Raw genomic sequence first — 27,787 nt, forward strand, 5'->3', positions numbered from 1 at the left:
CCAACACTGGGGTATATAGAAATGTTGTTTTCCTCTGGCAAATTTGTGTTAGCTACTTTTCTAAACTTTCATATTGAAATTATACAGGCTTTAATCTGATTATTTTAGGTTTTAAAGGTAGAAACGTAATAATCTGTAAGTAATAATCACGTTGCAGCATCTCTTCTAATATTTGTAACAGATTGGATTTTTTCTTATTATATTGGTTAGACATCTACAACATTGTTTTCTTTGATAGCAATAGACAGCAATTTTATCTTGTTTCCAACTTGATTGGATATTTAATTTCACTATTAAATATGGCACTGGGCATTAGAGACAGATTTTCTTCATCATATTAAGAAAGGATCATTTGTTTCATAGTTTTTTTTTTTAACCAGGAACAGATATATATATATATATATATATATATATATATATATACAGAATAAATGAAAATTATCTAAAAATAAACAATCAAGAAAACACACAAACAACATGTCTTTTTTATCAACAATTCATGTCACTTAAAGATCTGAAATTGAGAAACATACTGTCTCCTCTACAACTGTCACAGTAACAAGTACATGCTGTATGAGTAATCGACTGTAAGAAATTCTGGTAGCAACAGAGGGATGGTAGCTAAAGAGAGAGCAAGAGCAAAGAAGGGTTTACATGGGAGGTTAAAGGAAACAGTTTACTGCAAGGTAGAATACAATCAGATACTTCCAAGATTTTCTCTAGTTTTCCTGGAGTCATAGCAGAGTAAATAGCCAGAATATCTGGTTGAAATCCACCTCTAATTATGAGATTTTAGGCAAGTTACACTATGTCTCAGTCTCTTCCTCTCTCAAATGGTGATAATAATCATACTTTCTTCATAGGATTTCTGTGGATTACTTAAGTGTTTGGTATTAAATGTTCAATAAATAACAAAATGTTTGTCCTTCTTCTTATTGTAAAGGTCCAGATATAAAAATCAAAATTGGTTAGTTTAATATCCATTTGTGACTACATTCCAAATTTATTCTTCTGAATATGAATATTTATAGGATTTAAAGTCATTTGCTAATATTGTATCTGCTTGGGCAATTTTGTGTTTCTTAATTTGAGGATAATCTTTTGGTTTTCAGTCTACTGGCAAAAGATTTTTATCTGCCATCTGAACCACCTTCTCATCCACAAAATAGATGTCTGAAGTACATTGAAGAGAAACGTACATCTACATACATTTATTCTAAGAGCATATTGAAAATAATGGCATATTTCTTTTCTCATCTCGTTAAGCTAGTAATTTTCCATATTAAGTTGGATAGCTGAATAACCATCAATCAAACTCTTGCAAGTTGTGAGAAAGTTATCACATGTGAACAAGTCAGTGAACTAAACACAAGCTGTCATCCTTCTCCTTCTCCCAACTCAAAAACCTCAGGAATAAAAAAGTTATATAATAACAAACATGGGAAGTTAAGAACAAGGGGCTGAGACTAAGGTAGGTAAAAAGGTGCTAATTCCTAAGGAAAACATCTAGATATGAAAATACTTCAGAATCTTACGGGTATAAATATTTAATGCCATTGATACACATTTTGAAATACTAGAGTTTTTTAACTATTATATATTCCTACTAATAACATTGAGAACAACACAGCTTTACAACCTACTCCTATCTTTTGCCCATTTTTGTATTAGATTGCTATTCTTTTTATATAGTTTATGCATTGACCCTTTGACACTGTATTATACTCACACTAATGGTAGGTCCTGAAAGACAGTAGTAAAGAGCAATCCTTTTCGTGGGCAGAACTTCGGGCAGTACATCTAGAGCTCCACTATAGGTAGAACTAGAGATTGTCTAAGAATTAGATATACACTTATTTTGGGGCAGGAACTAATGAATTTATCCAGATGGTCAGGGACTTGGAAAAATGAAGACAAAAAATGATGACGATGCTGTGGGGAGATTTATGTCTATGACTTCCTAGAATAGAATGAGAGTGCATAAAAATAATTACGCTCCATGTAAATGTGCACAAGAATGTATTTACTATCGTGTAAGCTCTCAACTAGATGGCTTGTCCTATGGATGTCAGTCCGCCTCACGCCTCTGCTACACTGGTGCTAATTTCATGGACCTAAAGTACCAAGAGGCCAGGGAGGCAGTGATGAAGCATCTGCGGACACTTAATAATACAGAGTCTTTCTCACTGAGAATGTCTGGATTCTGCCAGTGCTGAGTGCTCAATTTGTCAAGAGCATTGGCCAAAACTGAGCTCCCCAATATGATATCATTTTCCAGGGGGATTAGGAAACCACCAGGTGGCAGATGGGTTACACTGAACTTTCTGTCATAAGAGAGGACAATGATTTGCCCTCAATGGGTTAGATATTTATTCAAGGTACTAATTTGCTTACCCTCTCTATAAGAATTTCTACCAGTATAATTGATAATTAACTTGAAGAATATCTTTTCTACTGCCATAGTGTCATATACAACATCATCTCTAAAAAGGGACATGTTTTATGGCAAATGATGTGTCACAACGGGCTCAGACCTATGAAATTAATTCGTGTTAGTACAAGGTCTTTCACCCAGAAGCAGCAAGTTTTATGGAAAAGTGAAATTGCTGAGTGGATTCTCAGTTACTATGATAACTGATAGGCAACAGTTACTATGACAACAGTCACTATGACAACAGTCTCCCTGAGAGACTACAGTGCTGATATACAGGATGCAATATATGCCTTAAACCAGATGCCAATATATGGCCCTATCTTCCCCAAATCCTAACAGCTCCATATCACATACACCTAGTAACCCACTTAAATCATTTTTACTTCATTTCCCAATGACCTTCATTAAGTGGATTACAGAGCTCCTTGTGCCCAAGGGAAGAAACCTCCCACTGAAGAAACAGTCATGTGTCCAATAAACTGGAAGCTGAGATGTCTCTCTTGCCATTTGGGGCTCCCTTGTCATTAAATCAACTGCAGACAAAGAGATTACTATACTGGCCACAGGGCTGATTCCAGTAATCAGAGGGGAATTGATTTGCTCCGAATTAGTGGAAGCAGGAAGAACTATATTTGGAACCCACGGGGTTCACTGGATCACCTCATAATACTCCCTCGGTCAAAAGTTATGATAAATAGAAAAATGCAACACCTAATAAAGATAAAACCACCAGATATCAGCTATTATAGGAATAAAAGTATGGCCAAGGTGGTGGCAAAGGTTAATAACATGGAAGAGTGATGTAGGAAGACAGCTATGATAACTAACTGGCTTCACAACTAGTTATAGAAGTGGCAACTGTAGTAAGCAATGATTTATTTTCATTAATTATTTCTTATAACACCACACCCATCTTGTTCTCTGCCACTTTATACAAAGAACATTCATTGATAGTGAACAATGTTTTAGATTAGAGATGGGAGTAAGACCATACTGATGCTACCCTGTAATTATATGGACTCTAATAGGATCTAATTTTCCTTGAGTTGAAGACACAAATTCATCACCTGGATAAAGAATAAGGTGGGGATGCTAAGGGGCAAAAGAGGTAGAGTGAGATGACATCTTTCATTTCATCCTTCAGATTCACTCTCCAACTTTTTCGAGTTAGCTCTATGTCCCAAAAAGCTAACCTACATGGAGTGCATCAATGGGATATCTTGCCCTTTGGCTTCAAGTTGAATTCAGCCAATGGAATCATAGCAGGAGATCAGAGAGAGGAAGGACAATGAGCTCAAGGAATTTATTTCCATGGGTTCCTCCCTGCATAGTTACAGTAGCCTGGCATGTACCTTTCCCAAACATCTTAACCCTTGTCAGGCTAACTTCTCCATGTGACTCTCTTTTACCTCAGTCTCTGGTAACTATTCCTTCTCCTTTCCTCTTCAAGGCAAGAGATAGTAACAAGCGTCCTATTTTTTCTACCTCTGAGTTGCTACAGCATTCCTTATGATTTCCTTAGATATTTCCTCCTCTTTTGTAAACATTCCTTTTATTAAAATCTCCTCAAATTACCCAATTTGTGCCCTCTCTTCTCAAAAGAGGCTTTCACTTATATGCACTTCAGTAGAAGACTGATAAATAAACAACAATAAATAAACAGTAGGGCATTCATACAACAGATTATGTAACAATGAAAATAAAGAAAATACAGCTAAACATGAAAGCATGACATTAAATTTTAAAAAGCAAGATATGAAAGCATACTAGAGAATTATTTATAAAATGTTCAAAAACTATATTGTTTATGGATACATAGTGAAATGGTAAAATTGTTAGATTAAACTATATGAAATTGACATTTTTATAGGTCAGAAATGACTGAATATTGGCAAGTGCATATGGTTTGATCTAAAATAAAGGAAAATAGGGAAATTTTACCAAAAAATCTAAACAGTGATTGCCACTGTGGGAAGGAAGGGAATTGTGAGAGATACACTGGAGAATTTACATGAGAGCAGTACTTTATTTCTTGACCTCAGTGGTGGTTACTCTAGTTTTGCTTATATAATTAATTGTTAAAATTTACATATAAGTCTTATGAAATTTTCTATATTATATTTCACAATAAAAGTTATTTAAAAAGTAAATTAAAAATATTTTTTAAATTACTTGCTCTTGAATATCTTTGTTCTGACATCTCATTCAATACCTCCTTTAACTTCTTAGCTACAAGAGATATTTTTAGTTCACTAAAAAAAACCCTGTATATTGAAACTATACAGTAATATTTCCGCTCAGTTTTGTAATGTAATGAGCAAATGACCACAGTAGAATGGCAGTGAATTATTAAAATAGACTATGCAGTTAAAACATAAAATATAGACAGTACTCTTTCTGAGTGCATGTGTAAAAATCTTATTTCATAGATATACCTAGTTATTAAATACATTTGAATTTACTATTCACTTTTCTTGTGGTATACATATTTAGGAAAATGTTTAGATTCTTAAAATAAAGTAAATGTTTGCAAAAATGGAAAGATGAAAAAGTTATCAATTCAACTAACACGGGAAAGAAGATAGAAAAAGCTACCAAATGCGGGGAAAATAGAAAATTAAAAAGAAAATGAAAATTTCAATCTCCAGGCTGACATGTAAGAGGCTTGGAAGTTATCACTCCATTTAACAAGTAAAAAGTGAAACAAACTGAAAAATCAACTACTCTTCTTAGATCCCTTAGAGAAGTGAAGTCACAGGGAAAACTTCTGTCCCCAAAATTGAAGAGACAGACAAGCAGACACAGAAAATCAAAACTTAACAGAGCAGAGATTATGAGCAGAAATCTCTGTGGGAACCAGTGCTGGGGTAAGAAAATTTGAGCTGCAAGGCTTACTGGAGGACACATCTAGAAATAAAAATTCCAGGGAAGCCAAGTCATATTGGGTCTCCTATACTTTTGTGAATTTTGCCTCCAGGAACTCTACCAGATTTTCACAGTGGAAGTTGAAGAAAACCTACCTGTGCTTCCAAAAAAGGGAGGGGAAAATAACCATTTTTAAATACACCAGAGAAGTCTATGCTTAAAAGTCCTGCTCTCAGGAAAAACTATTTTATCAGAGCCAAAGTTTCTGGGCTTTTATCAGAGCCTAACCAACTTGGGTGATGGGAAATATCCAACTCCAGCCCTCTCTAGTCATCTAGTCCCACCTAAGTGGGGGGCAACTGAGAAGCACTGATGAAGTTCACAGTACAGGGGCACAGGTTCACAAAAATAGTCATCTTAGTCACTTCTCCTTCTCCCATACCTTACCACTACATCACTAAAGGCCTATTTACTGGAGTTCCTTTTCCTGGTATATCATGTATAGCTTTCAACAAAAAATTACAAGACACACTAAATGACAAAAAATAGTTTGAAGAGACCAAAAAAGCATCAGAACCAGACTTAGACATGGCAGTGATACTGGAATTAGACTGGGAATTGAAAATAACCATAATTAATATGCTAAGGACTCTAATAGAAAAAGTAGACAACATGCAAGAACAGATGAGCAATTAAGCAGAGAGATGGAAATTGTAAGAAAGAATCAAAAAGAAATGCTAGAGAGAGAGTGATGTTGGCAAGATGGCAGAATAGGAGGTCCTAGCCCTTGCCCCCTCACAGAAACACCAAGTTGACAACCATCCACACATGAAAATACCTTCAAAAGGTCTCTGGAATTCAGGTGAGAGATTACAGCACCTGGATGGAGCACAGAAATGAGAAAAGACACATCAGAGAGAGTAGGATGTATAGTTCCACTCTATCCATGTCACACTTCCCCCAAGCCTATGCAGTGCCATGCTGAGAGAGATCCCCCTGTATTCAAGAACTCTCCCATGGGGAAAAGAAAGAGAAGTGAGCATCTGACTTCACTGTGACCCCTGGCACTAGGCCCACTAAAAGGAAACCTGGCACCAGGCTGGCCCCTGTGGATCCAGGATCCAGGTCAGCCCCCACAGCCCCAGCACCAGGTCAACCTCAGCAGATCCAAGGTCTAGGTCTTCTCTTGCAGACCTGGACTCCAGGATCACCCCAGTGGCCCCTGGCACCAAGATGGTCCCCACAGACACAAGCTTCAGGCCTTGGACCTAGGCTCAAAGACTGCTTCATTGGACGCTGGTGCCAGGCTTGCACCCACGGACCCAGTCTCTGGGCTTGCCCTCACATATCCAGGTACCAGGATCAAGGTCCACCCCTGCAATCCAGGTGCAAGGCCAACTACAGTGGGCCCTCGTGCTAAGCCAGCTTCTGTGGACTCAGTGGGTTCAGTCCTACCCCACCACCAAGAGAGCCTTTGCAGACCCACATGCCAGTCTGGTCTCATGGGGCTAGGCTCTAGGACTGCTCCTGTGGACCCAAGCACTAAGCCAGATCCATAGACCCAGGCTACAGTGGTTCCTGGGGTCAAACTGGTCCCAGTGAACCCATGCTGCAGTCCACCCTTGCAGACCTGGGCTCTAGGCTCACTCCCATAGACTGCAGCTCCAGGCTCACCCCAGTAGACCCTGGTGGCAGGTCAGCCTTCATAGATCCAGGCTCAAGGCCCACCCTGAGTACCCAGGCTGTAGGCCAGACTCCATGGAACCAGACTTCAGGCCAGTGCTCATGGACCCATGCTCCTGGTCCATTTCTGTGGACCTCAGCACAGGCTAGTCCCCATGGAACCAGGTTCCAGACCAGCACAAAATGTACCAAGTCTCCAGGCATGCCCCAGTAGACCTCAAAGCCAGGCTAGCCTCCATGGACCCAGGCACCAGGCCCACACCAATGGATCCAAGAAATAAGTCAGCCCCCATGGGCACAGGCACCAGCTCCACTCTCCCACAGACCTCAACAGCTGGCTCATCCAGAATCTCTGGCTGGGTGACTGGCAAAGGGCTTTCCTGCTGAAACCACTATGTAAAGACTGGAAGATGTAACTAGTTCTTCAAGTTCACAGATACCAATACAAGGCTATAAGAATCATAAAGAATCAGCAAACATGGCACCACCAAAGGAACAAAATAAAGTACCAATAACTGACACAGAATAAATGGAGATTTATAAACTGCCTGACAAAGAATAAAAATAATTGTCTTAAAGAAGTTCAATAAGCTACATGAGAACACAAATAGACAACTAAATGAAATCAAGAAAACAATATATAAACAAAGTGAGAAGTTCAACAAGAGATAAAAAACTATATAAAAGAACCCAACAGAAACTCTGGAGCTGAAGAACACAATGACTGAACTGAAAATTCAATAGAAAGCTTTAATAGCAGACTCAATCGAGTGGAAGAAAAAAATCAGTGAGCTCAAAGACAAGTAATTTGAAATCAGACAGTCAGAACAAGAAAAAGAAAAAAAGAATAAAAAAGAGTGAAGAAAGTCTACAAAACTTGTGGGATACCATTAATTGAACACATATATGCATGAGAGGTATTCCAGAAGGAGAAGAGAAAGAGAAAAGGACAGAAAGCATATTTAAAAAAATAATGGCTAAAAACTTCCCAAATCTGTGGAGGGAAATGGACATCCAAATTTATGGGTCCAAAAAGATTCCAAATATATTAAACCTATAGAGGTCTACACTGAGACATATTATAATTAAATTTGTAAAAATCAAAGACAAAGACTGAATTTTGAAAGGAGCAAGAAAAAAGAGAAGCTGCATAAAACTACTGCTGGATTTCTAAGAAGAAACCTTGTACTCCACAGAGTGAGGTAACACATTAGAAGTGTTGAAAGAAACCCCCCGCCCCCCAACCATACTATACCTGGCAAAACTGTCCTTTAAAGCTGAGGAAAGATGAAACTGTCCCAGACAGACAAAAACTGAGGGAGTTTGTCACCTCTAGACCTGCCTTACAAGAAGTACAAAAGGGAGTTTCTTAAGTGGAAGGAAAGGATGTTAAACAGCAACATGAAAACATCTGAAAGTATAAATCTCACAGGCACATGTAAATATATACATAAATACAATGAAAAGTAATACTGTAAGAATGATACACAAATCATTTTTTTTTCTTTTGGTGAGTAAGATTCACCCTGGCTAACATTTGTTGCCAATTTTCCTGTTTTTGCTTGAGGAAGATTAGCCCTGAGCTAACATCTGTGGCCAGTCTTCCTCTATTTTGTATGTGGCATGGCTCTAGAGCATGGCTGATGAGTGGAGCAGGTCCACACCCAGCTATCTGAACCTGCAAACCTGGACTGCCAAAGCAGAGCATATGGAACTTTAACCCATCAGCCACAGGGTTGGCCCCATAAGTCACTTTTAACTCTAGCATAAAAATTAAAGGATAAAAGTATTAAGAAAAACTATAACCACAAAAATTTGTTAATCTCACTTCAGTAACATAAAGTTGGGGGGAGTAACAGAGTAGAGTTTTTGTATGCAACTCAAGTTAAGTTGTTATCCAATCAAAATAGACTATTATAACAATAGGAAGTTTTATACAAGCCTTATTTTAGCCACAAAGAAAAAACTATAGCAGATATAAAGTAGATAAAGAGAAAAGAATTAAAGTATATCACTACAAAAATATTATCCAATCATAAGAGAAGACAGCAAGTGAGGAAGAGAGGAACAAAAGAACTGTAATACAGATTAAAAATAATTAACAAAATATCAATACTAAGACTTAACTATCAATCATTAATTTATATATAATTTATCAATTAATAATTTAAATATAAGCAGATTAAATTCACCAATCAAAAAACATAGATTGGAGAATAGATAAAAAAACAAGATCTAATTACATGCTGTCAACAAAAGATCCACTTTAGATTTAAGGACATACATAGGCTGAAGGTGAAGGAATGGAAAAAGACATTTTATGCAAATGGTAACCAAAAGAGAGCAGAGATGGCTATACCTATATAAAGTTAAAAGTTAAAAAAGACTAATGTAAACCTGTCTGAAGACACAAAGAAGGCCATGACATAATCATAAAAGGTCAATTCAACAGGAGGATATAACAATTATAAATAAATATGCATCCAACAATGGATCACCTAAATATATAAAGCAAACTGACAGAACTAAAGGGAGAAATAAACAGCAAACCAATAACAGAAGGAGATTTCAATATCCCACTTACAATAATGAACAGATCATCAGACAGAAAACCAGTAAGGAAAGAGAAGGCTTAAATTACTCTAAAGACCAAATGGACCTAAGCGATATGTACAAACCCAACAATATGCTGCCTCCAGGAAACGCATCTCAAAACAAACATAGACTCTAAAAACAAACATAGACTCAGAGTGAAGGGACGGAAGATGATATGCCAAGCAAATGACAAGCAAAAGAAAGTAGGTGTTGCCATACTTATATCGGACAAAGCAGACTTCAAGACAGAAAAGACAATGAGAGATGAAGAGGGGAAGTATATAATGCTAAAAAGGATGTTCCACCAAGAGGACATAACACTTATGAATATTTATGCACCTAACAAAAGAGCACCAAAGTATATGAAGCAACTATTAGCAGATCTAACGGAAGATATTGAGAGCAACACAATAACAGTAGGGGACCTTAACACCCTACTCACATCAATGGATAGATTATTGAGACATAAAGGAAACAGAGGCCTTAAATGAAACACAAGACCAGATGGATTTAATAGATATATACACAACATTCCATGCAAAAACAGCAGAATACACATTCTTCTCAAGTGCACATGGAACATTCCCAAAGACAGACCTCATGTTGGGAAACAAGGCAAGTCTCAATAAATTTAAGAAGATTAAAATCATATCAAGCATCTTTTCTGACCACAATGCTATGAAAATAGAAATCAATGTACAAGAAAAAGGCTGGCAAAAGCACAAATATGTGCAGATTAAACTATGTGCTACTGAACAACCACTGGATCAATGAAGACATCAAAGGAGAAATTAAAAAATAGCTGAAGACAGGGCTGGCCCCATGGCCGAATGGTTAAGTTCACGCGCTCTGCTGCAGGTGGCCCAGTGTTTCGTTGGTTCGAATCCTGGGTGCAGACATGGCACTGCTCATCAAACCATGCTGAGGCAGCGTCCCACATACCACAACTAGAAGGACCCACAACGAAGAATATACAACTATGTACCAGGGGCCTTTGGGGAGAAAAAGGAAAAAATAAAATCTTTAAAAAAAATAGCTGAAGACAAATGAAAATGAAAACACAACATATCAACTTTACAGGATGCAGCAAAAGTGGTGCTAAGAGGGAAATTTATAGCAATAAAAGCCTACCTTAACAAACAAGAAAAATTTCAAATAAATAATCCTAAAGTACACCTGACAGAACTAGAAAAAGAAGGAAAAACAAAGCTCAAAGTCGGCAGCAGGAGGGAAATAATAAAAATTAGAGCAGAAATAAATGAAATTGAAACCAAAAGAACAGTAGAAAGGATCAATGAAACTAAGAGCTGCTTCTTTGAGAAGAGAAACAAAATTGACAAACCCTTAGCCAGACTCAGTAAGAAAAAAAGAGAAGGTGCAAATAAATAAAATTAAAAATGAAAGAGGAGAAATTACAACAGATACCACAGAAATACAAAAGATAATAAGAGAATACTATGAAAAACTATATGCCAACAAACTGGATACCCTAGAAAAAAATGGATAAATTGCTAGATTCATACAACCTCCCAAAACTGAATCAAAAAGAAATAGAGAATCTGAATAGACCAATCGAAACTAAAGAGAGAGAAACAGCAATAAAAACCTCCCAAAAAACAAAAGCCCAGGACTAGATGGCTTTTCTGGAGAATTCTACTAAACATTCAAGGAAGATCTAATATCTCTCCTTCTCAAACTATTCCAAAAACCTGAAGAAGATGGAACACTTTGAAACTCATTCAACAAGGCCAGCATTACCCTGATACCAAAAGCAGACAAGGACAAAACAAAGAAGGAAAATTATAAGCCAATATCCCTGATGAACATAGATGTAAAAATCCTCAACAATATATTGGCAAATCAAAACAGTAATACATTAAAAGGATCATACATCATGATCAAGCAGGATTTATATCAGGGACACAGGGATGATTCAACATCCGCCAATCAATATGATACACTACTCTAAGAAAATGCAGAATAAAAATTACAAGATCAGTTCAATAGATGCAGAGAAAGCATTTGACAAGATCCAACATCCATTTAGGATAAAAACTCTCAATAAAATTAGCATAGAAGGAAAGTATCTCAACATAATAAAGGCCATATATGACAAACCCACAGCCAACATCATACTCAATGGTGAAAGGCATTCCTCTGAGAACACAAACAAGACAAGGGCACCCACTCTTGGCACTCTTATTCAACATGATACTCAAGGTTTTGGCCAGACCAATTAGGCAAGAAAAAGAAACAAAAGTTATCCAAATTGGAAAGGAAGAAGTAAAACTCTTGCTGTTTGCAGACGACATGATTCTATATATAGGAAACCCTAAAGAAACCACCAGAAAACTTTTAGAAATAATCAACAACTACAGCAAAGTTATAGGGTACAAAATCAAACTATAAAAATCAGTTTAATTTCTATACACTAATAACAGACTAGCAGAAAGAGAATTCAAGAATACAATCCCATTTACAATCACAACAAAAAGAATAAGCTATCTAGGAATAAATTTAACCAAGGCGGTGAAAGACCTATATGCTGAAAATTATAAGAGATTATTAAAAGAAATTGAAGAAGACATAAAGAAATGGAAAGATATTCCATGCTCATGGATTAGAAGATAAACATAGTTTAAAACGTCCATATTACCTAAAGCAGTCTACAGATTCAATGCAATCCTAATCAGAATCCCAGTGACATTCTTCACAGAAATGGAACAAAGAATCCTAAAATTTAAATGGAACAACAGAAGACTCTGAGTAGCCAAAGCAATTGTCAGAAAAAAGAACAAAGCTGGAGGCATGACAATCCCTGACTTCAAAATATACTGCAAGGTTATATTAATCAAAACAGCATGATACTGGAAGAAAAACAGACACAATGGATCAATGGAACAGAACTGAAAGCCCACAAATAAAACCACATATCTATGGACAGCTAATCTTCAACAAGGGAGCCAAGAACCTATAATGGAGAAAGGCAAGTCTCTTGAATAAATGGGCTGGGAAAACTGGGCAGCCACACGCAAAAGAATGAAAGTAGATCATTATCTTACACCATACACAAAAATTAATTCAAAAATGGATTAAAGACTTGAATGTAAGACCTGAAACCATAAAATTCCTAGAAGAAAATATAGGCAGTGCACTCTTTGACATCGGTTTCAGCAGCATCTTTTTAAATAACATGTTTACTCAGGCAAGGGAAACAAAAGAAAAAAAATAAACAAATGTGTCTACATTAGACTAAAGAGCTTCTGCAAGGCCAAGGAAACCATGAACAAAATGAACACAACCCAGTAAATGGGAGAACATATTTTCAAATCATATATCTGACAAAGGGTTAATTTCCAAAATATATCAAGAGCTCATACAAGTCAAAAAAACAAACACCACAATTAAAAAATGGGCAGAGCATATGAACAGACATTTTTCCAGAGAAGATATACAGATGGCTAACAGGCACATGAAAAGATATTCAACATCAGTAATTATTAGGGAAATGCAAATCATAACCACAATGAGATATCACCTTACACCTGTTAGAATGGCTGTAATTAACTAGACAAAAAACAACAAATGTTGGAGAGGATGTGCAGAAAAGGAAACCCTCATACACTGGTGGTGGGAATGCAAAATAGTACAGCCACTATGGAAAACAGTAGGGAGATTTCTCAAAAAGTTAAAAATAGAAACACCATACAATCCAGCTATACCACTACCAGGTATTTATGCAAAGAACATGAAATCAACAATACAAAGACATTTATGCATTCCTATGTTCATTGCAGCATTATACACAATAGCCAAGACTTGGAAGCAACCTAGGTGCCCATCAAGGGACGAATGGATAAAGAAGATGTGGTACTTATACACAATGGAATACTACTCAGCCATAAGAAATGATGAAATCTGGCCATTTGTGACAACATGGATGGTCCTTGAGGGTATTATGCTGAATGAAATAAGTCAGAGGGAGAAAGTCAAATACCATATGATCTCACTCATAAGTAGAAGATAAAAACAATGACAAACAAACACATAGCAATGCAGATTGCATTGGTGGTTACCATGGGGGAAGGAGCGGAGGGCAAAAGGGATGATTAGGCTCACATGTGAGGGGATGGACTATAACTAGTTTTTGGGTGGTGAACATGATGTCATCTACACAGAATTCAAAGTATATTACGATGTACATCTGAAAGCTATATAATCCAATGTTACTGCAATTAAAAAAAGAAAAAATTTTAAAAAAAGAAAAAATATTTTCTCACGTTTGTCAGAGAATTGAGGTCATAAGGCAAAATGCTGCCTCCAAAACTGGAGTGAGAGGTAGATAGAAGAAGCACAGTTTACTGGCAGCAGAAGCTCAGGAGTAGAAGCCTGCTGCCAGAGCCATGCTGGTAGGAACACTTACACTGCAACTGAGGAGAAGCTGAAAGTCTAGTATGTACTAGCTTGAGTCTTAGCAGTGCCCCACATTAGCGTGAGTTCACCTCTAGGAAACCAACCAGGTTCTCAGAGTGCAGATCATAGAAGAAGCCCCACATGTTTCCAACAGGAGGGAAAGTACTTTTAGACATGTCTAAAGCTTTCTGTTGTCCTTAACAAAAGATTTCCTGCAAGGGAAACTATTTTCCCAGCGCTTAACTAACACAGGGTTTACCAGAATCTAACAGATCTTGAAGGAGGAAAATATTCAACATAGGAGTCAGCAGATACACAATTCCAGCCTCTTCTAGCCCTCCTATCTTACCAATGAGGAAGGAGAGAGATGAGAAACACTTGTGAAATTTGGGGCCAGAGGCACAGGCTTGCTAAGAGACTGAGACCTAATCAGAAGGTTATAGAATGTCTCCCCTTCCCTGACACTTTACATTAATAGAGCTCCTCTATAATAATAGCAGATTACAGCTAAAAGAACATCAAGCCTCAGACGCTATTTAAAAAGGAATCTGGAGGGAAATGCAAAGATATCAGGGGAGACCAAAAAGGGACAATATAGGAAATTTTAGCATCTGATACCTACAGCTACAGCAAATAGGAAACACAGCCTCATCCCTAGTCAGATAAACACAAAGCCTCACATTAAAGGCCTATATACATCAGTTCCTTTTAACCAATACATCATGTCTACATGTCAACAGCCATGACAAAAATGCAAGGCATGCTGAAAGTCAAAAAACAGTCTGAAGAGATATATATTAACTATGAGCAGCAGATTCAGAGATGACAGAGATTGTGGAATTATCATACTGGGTATTTAAAATAATTATGACTAATATGCTAAGAGTTCTCATGGAAAAAGAAGAAAACATGCAAGAAAGATAGTTAATGTAAGCAGAGATCTAGAATAAGAAAAAAATCAAATGGAAATAATAGAAATAAAAAACACTGCAACAGAAATGAAGGATGCTTTTGATATGCTTATCAGTAGATTGGACATAGTCAAGCAAAGAATAAGTGAGCTTGAAGGTATGTCATGAGAAACTTCCTAAATTGAAAAGAAAACAGAAAATAAATGGGAAAAAAAAGGTACAGAATATCTGAGATCTTTGAGACAATTACAAAAGGTGTAACGTACACACAATGGGAATACCAGAAGGAGAAAAAACAATGAGACAGAAGAAATGGTTGAAGTAGTAATGATCAAAAGTTTTCCAAAATTAATGACAGACATCAAACCATAGATCATAGAAGCTCAGAGAACACCAAAAAGGATCAATACCAAAAAATATACATCTAATCATATCATATTCAAACTTCATAAAATCAAAGACAAAGAGAAAATCTTGAAAGACTCTTGAGCAAAACGAAAACAAAAACACCTTATTTACAGAGGGACAAGGATAAGAATTATGTCATACTTCTCATCAAACCATGTAAGCAAGAAGAGAATGGAGAGAAATATTTAAAGTGTTAAACAAAACAAGCAACCTAGAATTCTGTATCCAGAAAAATTATCCTTCAAAACTGAAAGAGAAACAATGATTTTGTCAGATTAAAAAAAAAAAAAGAAGTGAGGGAATTTGTTTCCATTTGACCAGCACTGTGAGAAAACGTTAAAAGAAGTTTTTCAGAGAGAAGGAATATGATACAGATCAGAAAACTAGATCCACACAAAGAGAGGAATGACATTAGAGAAGGAATAAATAAAGGTAAAAAAAATCTTATTTTTCTTACTCTTAATTGATAGAACAGATAACAGTTTGTTCATAATAATAATAGAAATAATATATTCAGAGATTATAGCTTATAGGTAAGTGAAATGAATGACAGCAATGTTATAAGGGACAGGAGAAAGGAATTAGAAATACACTGTTATCAGATACCTACACTCCCCACAAAGTGGTATGGTGTTATTCAGAAGTGGACTTAGATTAGTTGTAAATGTATACTGCAAATTCTAGGATAACCACTAAAAAATTTTTTAAAGAAAAATAACAGACATACTAATAAAGGAGAGGATATGCTAAGAATGGAATCATATTGAATATCCAGTTAAAGCCTGAGAAGGCAGGAAAAAAGTGGAAGACAAAAAGGAAACATAGTACTAGGGTGTTAGAGAGAAAATAGGTATAAACATGGTTGATATTAAAATAAAATAAATATATCGAATTGAGGTTCATCCCTTGGCCTGTTAGCCCAGGGGTCTGCCACGGCCACTAGAGCACATATTTAATCTAGTTCAGCCAGGGCAGGCAACCCTAGGGACTGGCCCCACTTATCAGCAAGCCCTCAGGCTACTTTTCAGCCTGCATTGACTGGGTGCCTTGATCCTCTACAGGCAGGCAAGGGTGTCTGCCTCTGTGGGGCAGAGCCTATGTGAGGACCAGGTGAACTGTGGGGAGCATTGGTGGAGAGGTGGGGCTTCTGCAGTGTGATATCAGAGTATGCTCCAGGGGGTTGAGAAGTGTGCATGGACCAGGACCATCTTGACAGCATGTGTGGTCCTGGGTGGGGTAAGGTTTATCAGTGGGAGAAGACCTGTGCTTCACAAATAGCCATAAAAAGGATCAGCCCCACCTTCGAAAGCCTGAAACAATTGAGTGCTCCCATGCCAGGGGCCAGCCGCACTCAGTTGCACTCCTAAGAGAACTGACAATAGGCTTGTGGCCTGAGATCTATCACAACTGTAAGCCCCTGGGCCTAGCAACAAGCTACACAGGGTACCAACCTAATTAAAAGGAAAACTGCAATAGGAGTGTGCTGATAGACTTTGGAGCCAACAGTGCTGAGGCTCCCCAAACTGGATTTACAACAGCTGGCCAGGGAAGGAAAGACTATAGTCCTTGGGTTCCTGCAGTAGGAGCAATCCTGCCACAGCAGGACACAAGTAGCCCACAAGGGGTCACTCCGGGATCTTCTGGACAGGTCATGAGAGGGAAGCCCACTGCTGGGCCTTATATGGCACCTCATACATAAGGCCACTTCTCCAAGATCAGGAGACATAGACGACTTACCTAATACATAGAAATAAGCACAGAGAAAGAGGCATAATAAGGAGACAAAGGAATACTTTCCAAGCAAAGGAACAGGACAAAATCCCAGAAAAAGGACTAAATGAAACAGAAACAAGTGACCCACTCGAAAAAGAATTCAAACAAAATATCATGAGGATGCTCACAGATATTGGAGAAGACTAGATGAACACAGTGAGCACTTCAGCAAAGAACTGGAAGATATGAAAAAGGACCAATCAGAAATGAAGAATACAATACTGGAAATGAGAAATTCACTAGAGAGACGCAACAGCAGAGTAGAGGAGGCAGAAGAATGGATCAGTGAGCTAGATGAAAGACTAGAGGGAATCACCCAAGCAGAACAGAAGAAAGAAAAAAGAATTAGACAGAATGAGAACAGTCTAAGGGAACTCTGGGACAATATCAAGTGTGCTAACATTTGGATTATAGGTGTCCCAGAAGGAAAAGAGAGAGACAAAGGGGCACAAAATTTATTTGTAGAAATAATAGATGAAAAATTTCCTAACCTGAGGAAAGAAACAGACATCCAAGTTCAGGAAGCACAGAAAGCTCTAAACACGATAAGCCCAAAGAGGCCCACACCAAGACATATTATAATTAAAGTGTCCAAAATTAAAGATAAAGAGAGAATCCTAAAAGCAGCAAGAGAAAGGCCACAAGTGACATATAAAGGGAAGCCCATCAGGCTGTCAGCGGACTTCTCAGCCGAGACCCTACAGGTGAGAAGAGAATGGCACAATGTATTTAAAGTGCTAAAAGGAAAAAACCAAGAATACTCTACCCATCAAGGTTGTCATTCAGATTGGAAGGAGAGATAAAGAGCTTCCAAGACAAGCAAAAGTTAAGGAGTTTATCACCAAGAAATAAGTTCTACAAGAAATGCTAAAGGTACTTATTTAAGTGGGAAAGTAATGACCACAAATAGAGATAAAAAAATTATTATCAAAAAAACAAAACAACAACAAAAAAACACGCAATAAAATCACTTGTAAGGTAAAAATATAGTAAAGGTAGCAGATCAACTACCTGTGAAGATAATATGAAGGTTAAAAGACAAAGGTACGAAAAGCACCTATTTCAATGATAAGAGGGTAATGGATAGACACACACTAAACAAGAGACTATATATGATTTGAAAAACATAAAATGTGGGAGGAGGGGAGTGAAAAAGTAGAGCATTTAGAAAGAGGTCAAGCTAAAGAGTCTATCAACTCGATATAGACTGTTATATACATAGAATATTAAATAGGATCCTCATGGTAATCACAAATCAGAAACCTATAATAAGCAAGCAAAAAAGTAAGACAAAAGAAATCAAACACATTACTAAAGATAGCCATCAGACCACAAGGGAAGAGAGCAAGAGAAGAAGAAAGGAACAGAGGAGAACTACTAAAACACCCAGAAAAAACAGTAACAAAATGGCACTAAACACATATTTATCAATAGCTACTATAAACATCAATGGACCAAATGCTCCAATCAAATGCTATAGGGGTGGCCAACTAGATACAAAAACAAGACCCATGTATATGCTGCATACAAGAGACACACTTTAGACCTAAAGACACTCACAAACTGAAAGTGAAAGAATGGAAAAAGATATTCCATGCAAATGGCAAAGAAAAGAAAGTGGGGGTAGCAATACTTATATCAGACAAAACAGACATTAAAACAAAAACTGTAACAAGAGACAAAGACGGGTACTACATAATGATAAAGGGAACAATCCAACAAGAAGATATAACACTTGTAAGTATCTATGCACCCAACATAGGAGCACTTAAATATATAAAGCAATTATTAACAGACATAAAAGGAGAAATAGACAGTAACACAATAATAGTAGGGGACTTTAACACTCCACTTACACCAATGGATCATCTTTTCTGACCACAAAGGAATGAAACTAGAAATCAACTACAGGAAGAAAACCAGAAAAGCCACAAAAATGTGGATATTAAAAAAAATACTACTGAACAGTGATTGGGTCAATGAAGAAATCAAAGGAGAAATAAAAAAATTCCTGGAGACAAATGAAAATGAAAACACGACATGCCAAAATCTGTGGGATACAGCAAAAGCGGTTCTACGAGGGAAGTTTATAGCAATTCAGGCCTACCCTACCTCAACAAAGAAGAAAAATCCCAAATAGACATTCTAAAAGCACATCTAAAGGTACTGGACAAAGAACAACAAACAAAGCCCAAAATCAGCAGAAAGAAGGAAATAATAAAAATCAGAGCAGAAATAAAGGATATAGAGACTAAAAAAAAAAAAAAAGAAAAAATTAACGAAACCAAGAGCTGGTTCTTTGAAAAGATAAACAAAATTGACAAACCCTCAGCTAGACTCACCAAGAAAAAAAGAGAGAATGCTCAAATAAGCAAAATCAGAAATGAAAGAGGAGAGATTACAACGGACACCTCAGAAATACAAAAGATAACAAGAGAATACTATGAAAACCTATATGCCAACAAATTGGATAATCTGGAAGAAATGGATAAATCTTAGAAACATACAACCCTCCATAACTGGACCACGGAGAAGTAGAAAATTTGAATAGACCGATCACCAGTAAGGAGATCGAAACAGCAATCAAAAACCTCCCAAAAAATAAAAGTCCAGGACCAGATGGCTTCCCTGGTGAATTCTACCAAACATTCAAAGAAGACTTAATACCTATCCTTCTCAAACTCTTCCAAAAAATTGAAGAGGAGGGGAGGCTTCCTAACATCTACGAAGCCAACATTATCCTGATACCAAGACAAGACAAGGACAACACAAAAAAAGAAAATTACATGCCAATATCACTGATGAACATCGATGCAAAAATTATCAACAAAATACTAGCAAATCTAATACAACAATACATTAAAAAGATCATACATCATGATCAAGTGGGTTTCATTCCACGGATGCAGGGATGGTTCAACATCCGCAAATCTATCAATGTCATACACCACATTAACAAAATGAAGAATAAAAATCACATGATCATCTCAATAGATGCAGAGAAAGCATTTGAAAAGATACAGCATCCATTTATGATAAAACCTCAACATAATAAAGGCCATATATGACAAAACCGCAGCAAATATCATTCTCAATGGAGAAAAACTGAAAGCTATCCCTTTAAGAACAGGAACCAGACAAGGATGCTCACTGTCACCACTGTTACTTAACATAGTATTGGAAGTCCTAGCCAGAGGAATCAGGCAAGAAAAAGAAATAAAAGGGTTCCACATTGGAAAAGAAGAAGTGAAAGTGTAACTCCTTGCAAACGACATGATTTTATATCTAGAAAACCCTAAAGATTCCACTAAAAATCTTTTAGAAACAATAAGGAATACAGTCAAGTTGCGGGATACCAAATCAATGTACAAAAATTGGTTGCGTTTCTATACACCAACAACAAAGTCGCAGAAAGAGAAATTAAGAATACAATCCCATTTACAATTGCAACAAAAAGAATAACATAGCTAGAAATATACTTAACCAAAGAGGTGAAAGATCTGTACACTGAAAACTATAAAACATTGTTGAAAGAAATCGAAGAAGACACAAAGAAATGAAAAGATATTCCGTGCTCTTGGATTGGAAGAATTAACATTGTTAAATTCCATACTTCCTAAAGCAATATATAGATTCAATGCAATCCCTATCAATCTTCCAACATTTTTCACAGAAATAGAACAAAGAATCCTAAAATTTATATGGAACAAGAAAAGACCCCAAATAGCCAAAGGATTCCTGAGAAAAAGAACAAAGCAGGTGGTATCACACTCCCTGATTTCAAAATAAACTACAAAGCCATAGTAACCAAAACAGCATGATACTGGCACAAAAACAGACACACAGATAAGTGGAACAGAACCAAGAGCCCAGAAATAAACCCACACATTTACAGACAGCTAATATTCGACAAGGGAGCCAAGAGCATACGATGGAGAAAGGAGAGTCTCTTCAATAAATGGTGTTGGGAAAACTGGACAGCCACATGCAAAAGAATGAAAGTAGACCATTTCCTTACACCACACACAAAAATCAACTCAAAATGGATTAAAGACTTGAATGTAAGACTCGAAACCATGAAAATTCTAGAAGAAAACATAGGCAGTACACTCTTTGACATTGGTCTTAGCAGCATACTTTCAAGTCCCATGTCTGACCAGGCAAGGGAAACAAAAGAAAAAATGAACAAATGGGACTATATCAAACTAAAAAGCTTCTGTACAGCAAAGGAAATCATCAACAAAACCAAAAGACAACCTAACAATTGGGAGAAGATATTTGCAAACCATATATCAGATAAGGTGTTAATATCCAAAATATACAAAGAACTCATACAGCTCAACAAAAAAGACCCAACAAGCCAATTAAAAAATGGGCAAAAGATCTGAACAGAGATTTGTCCAAAGAAGATATACAGCTGGCCATCAGGCATATGAAAAGATGTTCAACATCATTAGCTATCAGGGAAATGCAAATCAAAACTACAACGAGACATCAACTCACTCTGGTCAGAAGGGCCATAATTAACAAGACAGGAAACAACAAGTGTTGGAGAGGATGTGGAGAGAAGGGAACCCTTGCACACTGCTGTTGGGAGTGCAAACTGGTGCAGCCACTATGGAAAGCAGTATGGAGTATCCTCAGAAAATTAAGAATAGATCTACCATATGATCCAGCTATCCTACTGCTGGGTATTTATCCAAAGAACTTGAAAATGCAAAGGCATAAAGATACTTGCACCCCTATGTTCATTGCAGCATTATACACAATAGCCAAGACTTAGAAGCAACCTAGGTGCCCATCAAGGGATGAATGGATAAAGAAGATGTGGTATACATACACAATGGAATACTACTCAGCCATAAGAAATTATGAAATCTGGCCATTTGTGACAACATAGATGGACCTTGAGGGTATTGCAATGAGAGAAATAAGTCAGAGGGAGAAAGTCAAATACCGTATGATCTCACTCATAAGTAGAAGACAAAAACAACGACAAACAAACACACAGCCTTGGAGAACGGATTGGTGGTTACCCTGGGGGAAGAAGGGGAGAGGGAAAAGGGGTGATTAGGCTCACATGTGAGGGGATGGACTATAACTAGTTTTTGGGTGGTGAACATGATGTAATCTACACATAATTCGAAATATATTATGATGCACATCCAAAAGCTATATAATGTTATAACTCAATGTTACTGCAATTAAAAAAATAAAATAAAATAAAATAAATATATCGATAATCATTTTAAATGTGAATGGCCTAAGTACATTAGTTAAAAGACAGAGACTGTCAGAGTTAATAAATAAACTAGCCCATGTGTTGTCTATAAGTAGCTCACTTTAAACAGAAAGATAAGAAAGACTAAAAATAAAGGGATGGAGAAAGATATAGCATGCTAACACTAATCAAAGTAAAGCTGGAGAAGCTATATTAATTGGAGACAAAGCAAACTTCAGACCAAGGAAAATTATCAGGGATAAAAAGAGCATTACATAATGATAAAGGGGTCAATATCCCAGAAAACATAATAATTCTTAATAAGTATGCACCTAACAACAGAGCAACAAAATACATGAGGCAAAACCTGATAGAACTGCAAGGAGAAACAGACAAATCTATTATATTTGCAGTTTTCAATACCATCTATCAGTAATTGACAGATCCAGCAGACTGAAAATCCATAATAATATAGTTGAACTGAGTAGCACCATCAACCAACTGGGTCCAATTGACGTTTATAGCTTACTCCACCCAACAACAGCAGAATATACATTCTTCTCAAGTTTACAAGGAACATTCACCAAGATATACCATATTCTGGCCCATCAAACATACCTTAAAAAATTTAAAAGAATAGAAATCATATGAAATACTCTCTCAAATCACAATATATTTGAACTTTATTACTCTAATTCAAAAACTAGACAAAAATATAAGAAAGGAAAACTACAGATCAATATCTTTCACGAATAAGATGCAAAAATCCTCAACAAAATATTATCAAATTGAATCCCACGATGTATAAAAATAATTATAAACCATGACCAAATGGGATTTGTTCCAGATATGCAATGCTGGTTCATTATTCAAAAATCAATTAATGTAATCCATCACATCAACAGACTGGAAAAAAATCATATGATCAATCAGAAATGTAGGAAAATCATCTGAAAAAATCCAAAACCCATTCATGATAAAACTCTCAGTAAACTAAGAATAGTGGGGAACTTCCTCAATTTGATAAAGAACATCTACAAAGAAACCAACAGATAACATCACACTTAATGGTAAGAAATGAAATGCTTTCTCTCTAAGATCAGGAATAAGTCAAGGATATTCCTTCTCACCACTCCTACCCAACATCACACTGGAAGTCCTAGCTAATGTAATAAGACGAAAAAGGAAATAAAAGGTGCATACATTGAGAAATGTAAATAAAACTATTTTTGTTGAACAACAACAAAATTCCTGAAACTCTAAGCTATTAAAGCAAGGTTGCCAGATACAGGTTAATATACAAAAGTCAATTGCTTTCCTATATATCAACAATTAACAAGTGGAATTTGAAATTAAGCACAATACCATTTATATTAGCACCAAAAAATGAAATAATTAAGTATAAATCTAACAAAATAAATACAAAAGATACATGAGGAAAACAAATACTCTGCTGTAAGGATCTAAAAAAATCTAAAGATCTAAACAAATCTAAGATCTAAAGAAAATCAAAGATCTAAACAAATCTAAGATCTAATGGAGGGATATTCTATGTATATGGGTAGGAAGACTAAATATTGTTAAGATGTCAGTTCTTTCCAACTTGATTCAACGCAATCCCAATCAAAATTACAACAAACTGTTTCGTGGATATTAACAAATCAATTCTAAAGTTCATATGAAAAGGCAAAACACTCAGATTAACCAACACAATGTTGAAGAGAAAACAAGGCCAGAAAACTGATGCTACTCAACTTCAAGACTTCTTATAAACCTAAAGAAATCAAGGCAATGTGCTATTGATGAAAGAGTAGATCAACTGTAACAGAATAGAGAGATATAGCCCCACACAAATACAGTCAATGATCTTTGACAAAAAAGCAAAGGCAATTCAAGAGACAATAGTCTTTTCAACAAATGGTACTGGAACAACCGGACCGCCACTTGCAAAAAAATAAAAAGAATCTAGACACAAACATTACACCAAAAATTAACTCAGAATGAATCATAGACCTACATGTAAAACGCAAAACTATGACTCTCTTAGAAGACAACATACGTGACTCTAAGTTTGGTGATGACTTATTAGATAAAACACCAAAAGCATAATCCTCGAAAAGAAATTGACGTTTGACTTCATTAAATTTTTTTTTAAAAAACTGCTCTCAGAAAGATACCATTAAGAGAATGATAATATAAGCCACAGGCTGGAAGAAAATATTTGCAGAACATATATCTGATAGTGAACTGTTATCCCAAATATACAAAGAACACTTAAAACTTAACAGTTAGAAAACACATAACCCAATTACAACATGGGCAAAAATCTGAACAGATACTTTACCAAAGAAGTCATACAGAGGGCAAACAAGCACATGAAAAGATGTTCAACATATAGGTCATCAGGAAGTTGTGAATTAAAACAAGAATAAGATACCACTAAATACTTATTAGAATGGGTCAAACCCCAAACACTGAAAACAAATTCTATCAGGCATGTGGAGCAATGGGAACTCTGATTCACTGCTGGTGGGAATGCAAAATGCTACAGCTATTGGAAGATGGTTTGGCAGTTTCTTACAAGTCGTGCTTCTAGCTAATTGCTAAATAATAAAGAAACTGTTGGGCTTTTCTTGTGGTTTAGGATTATTATGAAAAAATTACTGAGACCATACAGGCATCATGAACTTCTCTCTGAATTATTTACAAAAGACTGTGCAAATATGAGAAGAAAGCAAGCTAGCTGTATTATTATCAGACAAAATAAACATTAAGGCAAAAAAGCATTTTTAGAGATAAAGAGTGTACTTTCACAAAGACAAAGTCTTAGTTTACCAGGTGAATATAACAAGTATAAATTTGTATACATTTAATAATATAGTTTACAAATACATAAACTGATCTGGCAAAACTACCAGGAAGCTGAGAGAAATCTATAATCACAGTGAAAGAATTTAAGATACACTTCTTAGTAACACAGAATAAACAGACAGAACTTCAATGAAATTAAATAATTGAATAACACAATAAATACATTTCATCTAACGTATACAAAAGACATGATTGAACATTCAAAAATCTAAGAACAAAGTTTTCTGCTCACTTTAATTAAAAGTAAATCAATGATATTGAAATTATCATACTTACTACTTAGTGTTTCCATTTTGACAGCTCCAAGCTTCTTAGTTTGAGATTGGCTTTTTGACAATGCTACTTTATCCTCCGGTAAAAGATTTTCATCTAATACCTCTTCCACTACAAGAAAGATGTTTCTAATCCATTAAATAGAGAACTGGATTTACTGAAAAAATTTTGTAACTCAATTATGTCAAATGTCAATTATCCAGGAATATTTTCTCTTATACTTTGAAACAATATAATCAAATGCCACATTGTTAAGATACTTAATTATACAGTGAGTACATGAAGTGTGGAAATAATGGGAGTATTTTCAAGAGAATAGTTTTATAAATTATTCATATTTTACGACTAAATTCAATATATAGAAATAAACAATCAGTAGTTGAATTTAACATAACTTTCTCACAAATGACAGAATAAACAGAATTTCAATGAAATTAAGAAGGCATAAACAACATAATTCATCAACGTGATATAATGGAGAACATAAATACACACACATACATGTTATATATATTATGCACATATGTACTTATATGTATATGATACAGTATATAGCATTTATTTATATGATTGAACTAAAGAAATTTAATTAAAAATTATTATACAATAGTTTCAGTCATTATACTTACTACTAAGCCCCAATTTTCTGGCAGTTTCAAGTGTCTTAATTTGAGATTTTTTTTTTAGATAAAAACTTTATCTTCAGGTAAAAGATTTTCATCTGATATCTCATCTATTTTCTCAGCTACAAGAATAGAGGCTTTTAATCCAATAAAAAGTAAAACAGCTGGATTATGGATCCTCTGGACTATTAATATATACCGAGAACCACTCAAGGTTTCCTTCCAGTATTCTAACAGTTTAAATAAATAAACACAATTTAAACAAATGATCAAACAACTCCCTTTCCCCAAAAAAGTCTGAAAAAATTCTAGTGCATTTTCAAAACAGTCAATGAAATTAAGTGTAAAAATGATCGAGATGCTTTCCTAAAAGTACGTGGAGACACTCCTATTACCTCGTGCATCCATTTAGAAAGTGGTGACTAGACTTTACTGTACCACGGTATTTACATTTTAAAAATATTTCAAAACGTTTTCTAACATATATGATTGATTTAAAAGTTAGACTGATTAAAAAGTAATAATTCCAAAATAAAGAAAGGAAATAGAAAGAAACCTGGATCAAGTAGGAACAATAGAAAGCATATAAAAAAAGAAATATTTAAATCCAAACATATCAATATGTATAATAATTGTAAATGGATTACATGTTATAGGGCTCGACAAAGACAGTCACACTGGATTTATCAACAATTTAACTGTAACCTATTTATAAGAGACACCACCAAATTATAAGAATACAGAAAATTCAAAAGTAAATAGGTGATGAAAAATCTGCCATGCAAATACTAACCAAAATAAATATGCAGTAGTGTGTCAATGTCAGACAAATAGGATTTTAGTCAAAAGACCTTACTGGAGACAGAATAAGATGGTACTTTTCATAAAAAGAAAATTTTGAGTTTATAAAGAATATCTAACATTTTTATTTTTTATGCACGTAACAACATAGACAGTATAAGGAAAATGGACAGTATAAGGAATATACAAGAAGAAATAGATAAATCTGCAATCATGTGGGAGAATTCAAAATACATCTCTCCATAATTGATAAAACAAATAAAATTCTAGGAACTCAAGAGTTAGGAAATTTAAATAATACAAAAATTTGACTTAGATGTCTGTAAGCTGGTAGTAGAATACACATTCATGAACAAAATAAAAAGTTTTGCTTAAATCAATTAAAATTCTAAATAATTTATTATTCATAATTATATTTACTGCTGAGTCTTTTCTTTCTAGCAATTCCTAGTGTCAGACAAAAGATTTTCATCTAAAGCCTCATCCACTCTCTGGGCTTCAGGAAGAAAGTCTCCTAAAAGCACTAAATAGAGAACTAGATCTGAGGAGAACCTCCAGGTTTACAATGTACGTTAATTATCCAACAACATCTTACATCATTTTTTAATGATATAAGCAAATTGCTGTCTAGTTGAAATACAAACATCATGTGAATAGATTTTTCACTTGTATATATACGCAGTCTTGTTACTTTTCAGATATACAGAAGTATTAAATATATTTAATTTAGAAATATTATTGTTACTGACATTATAAATACTCATATATTTAAAATTATTCTTTAGTTTCCTTAGAGTATTTACACTTTAGAATAAAGTTTAAAATTTTTAGTATCAAATATGGCTAAGGAAAATATACGTAATATAAAAAATATAAAGAAAAAAGAGTAAAAGAAACATACCACAAGGGAAAAATA

The 27,787-nt window shown here is 35.5% G+C and overlaps 1 protein-coding gene across 12 annotated transcripts in view; it reads right to left on the reverse strand.

Moving 5' to 3' along the window:
• The window catches only part of CCDC7 (coiled-coil domain containing 7), a 460,046-nt gene that overhangs the window by 97,920 nt on the left and 334,339 nt on the right, over positions 1-27,787 (reverse strand). For 10 of the 12 annotated variants that reach the window (XM_070255438.1, XM_023632305.2, XM_070255443.1 and 7 more), the window contains one exon: positions 25,451-25,558. In XM_070255438.1, the coding sequence (XP_070111539.1) occupies positions 25,451-25,558 (108 nt within the window). Of the gene's footprint in view, positions 1-6,137; positions 6,179-8,237; positions 8,325-25,450; positions 25,559-27,787 lie in introns of those variants that run through there. The other 2 variants (XM_070255446.1, XM_023632309.2) reach the window with 2 other exon arrangements.

The sequence above is a fragment of the Equus caballus genome, chromosome 29, assembly GCF_041296265.1.
Source record: "Equus caballus isolate H_3958 breed thoroughbred chromosome 29, TB-T2T, whole genome shotgun sequence".
Classification (NCBI taxonomy): domain Eukaryota; kingdom Metazoa; phylum Chordata; class Mammalia; order Perissodactyla; family Equidae; genus Equus; species Equus caballus.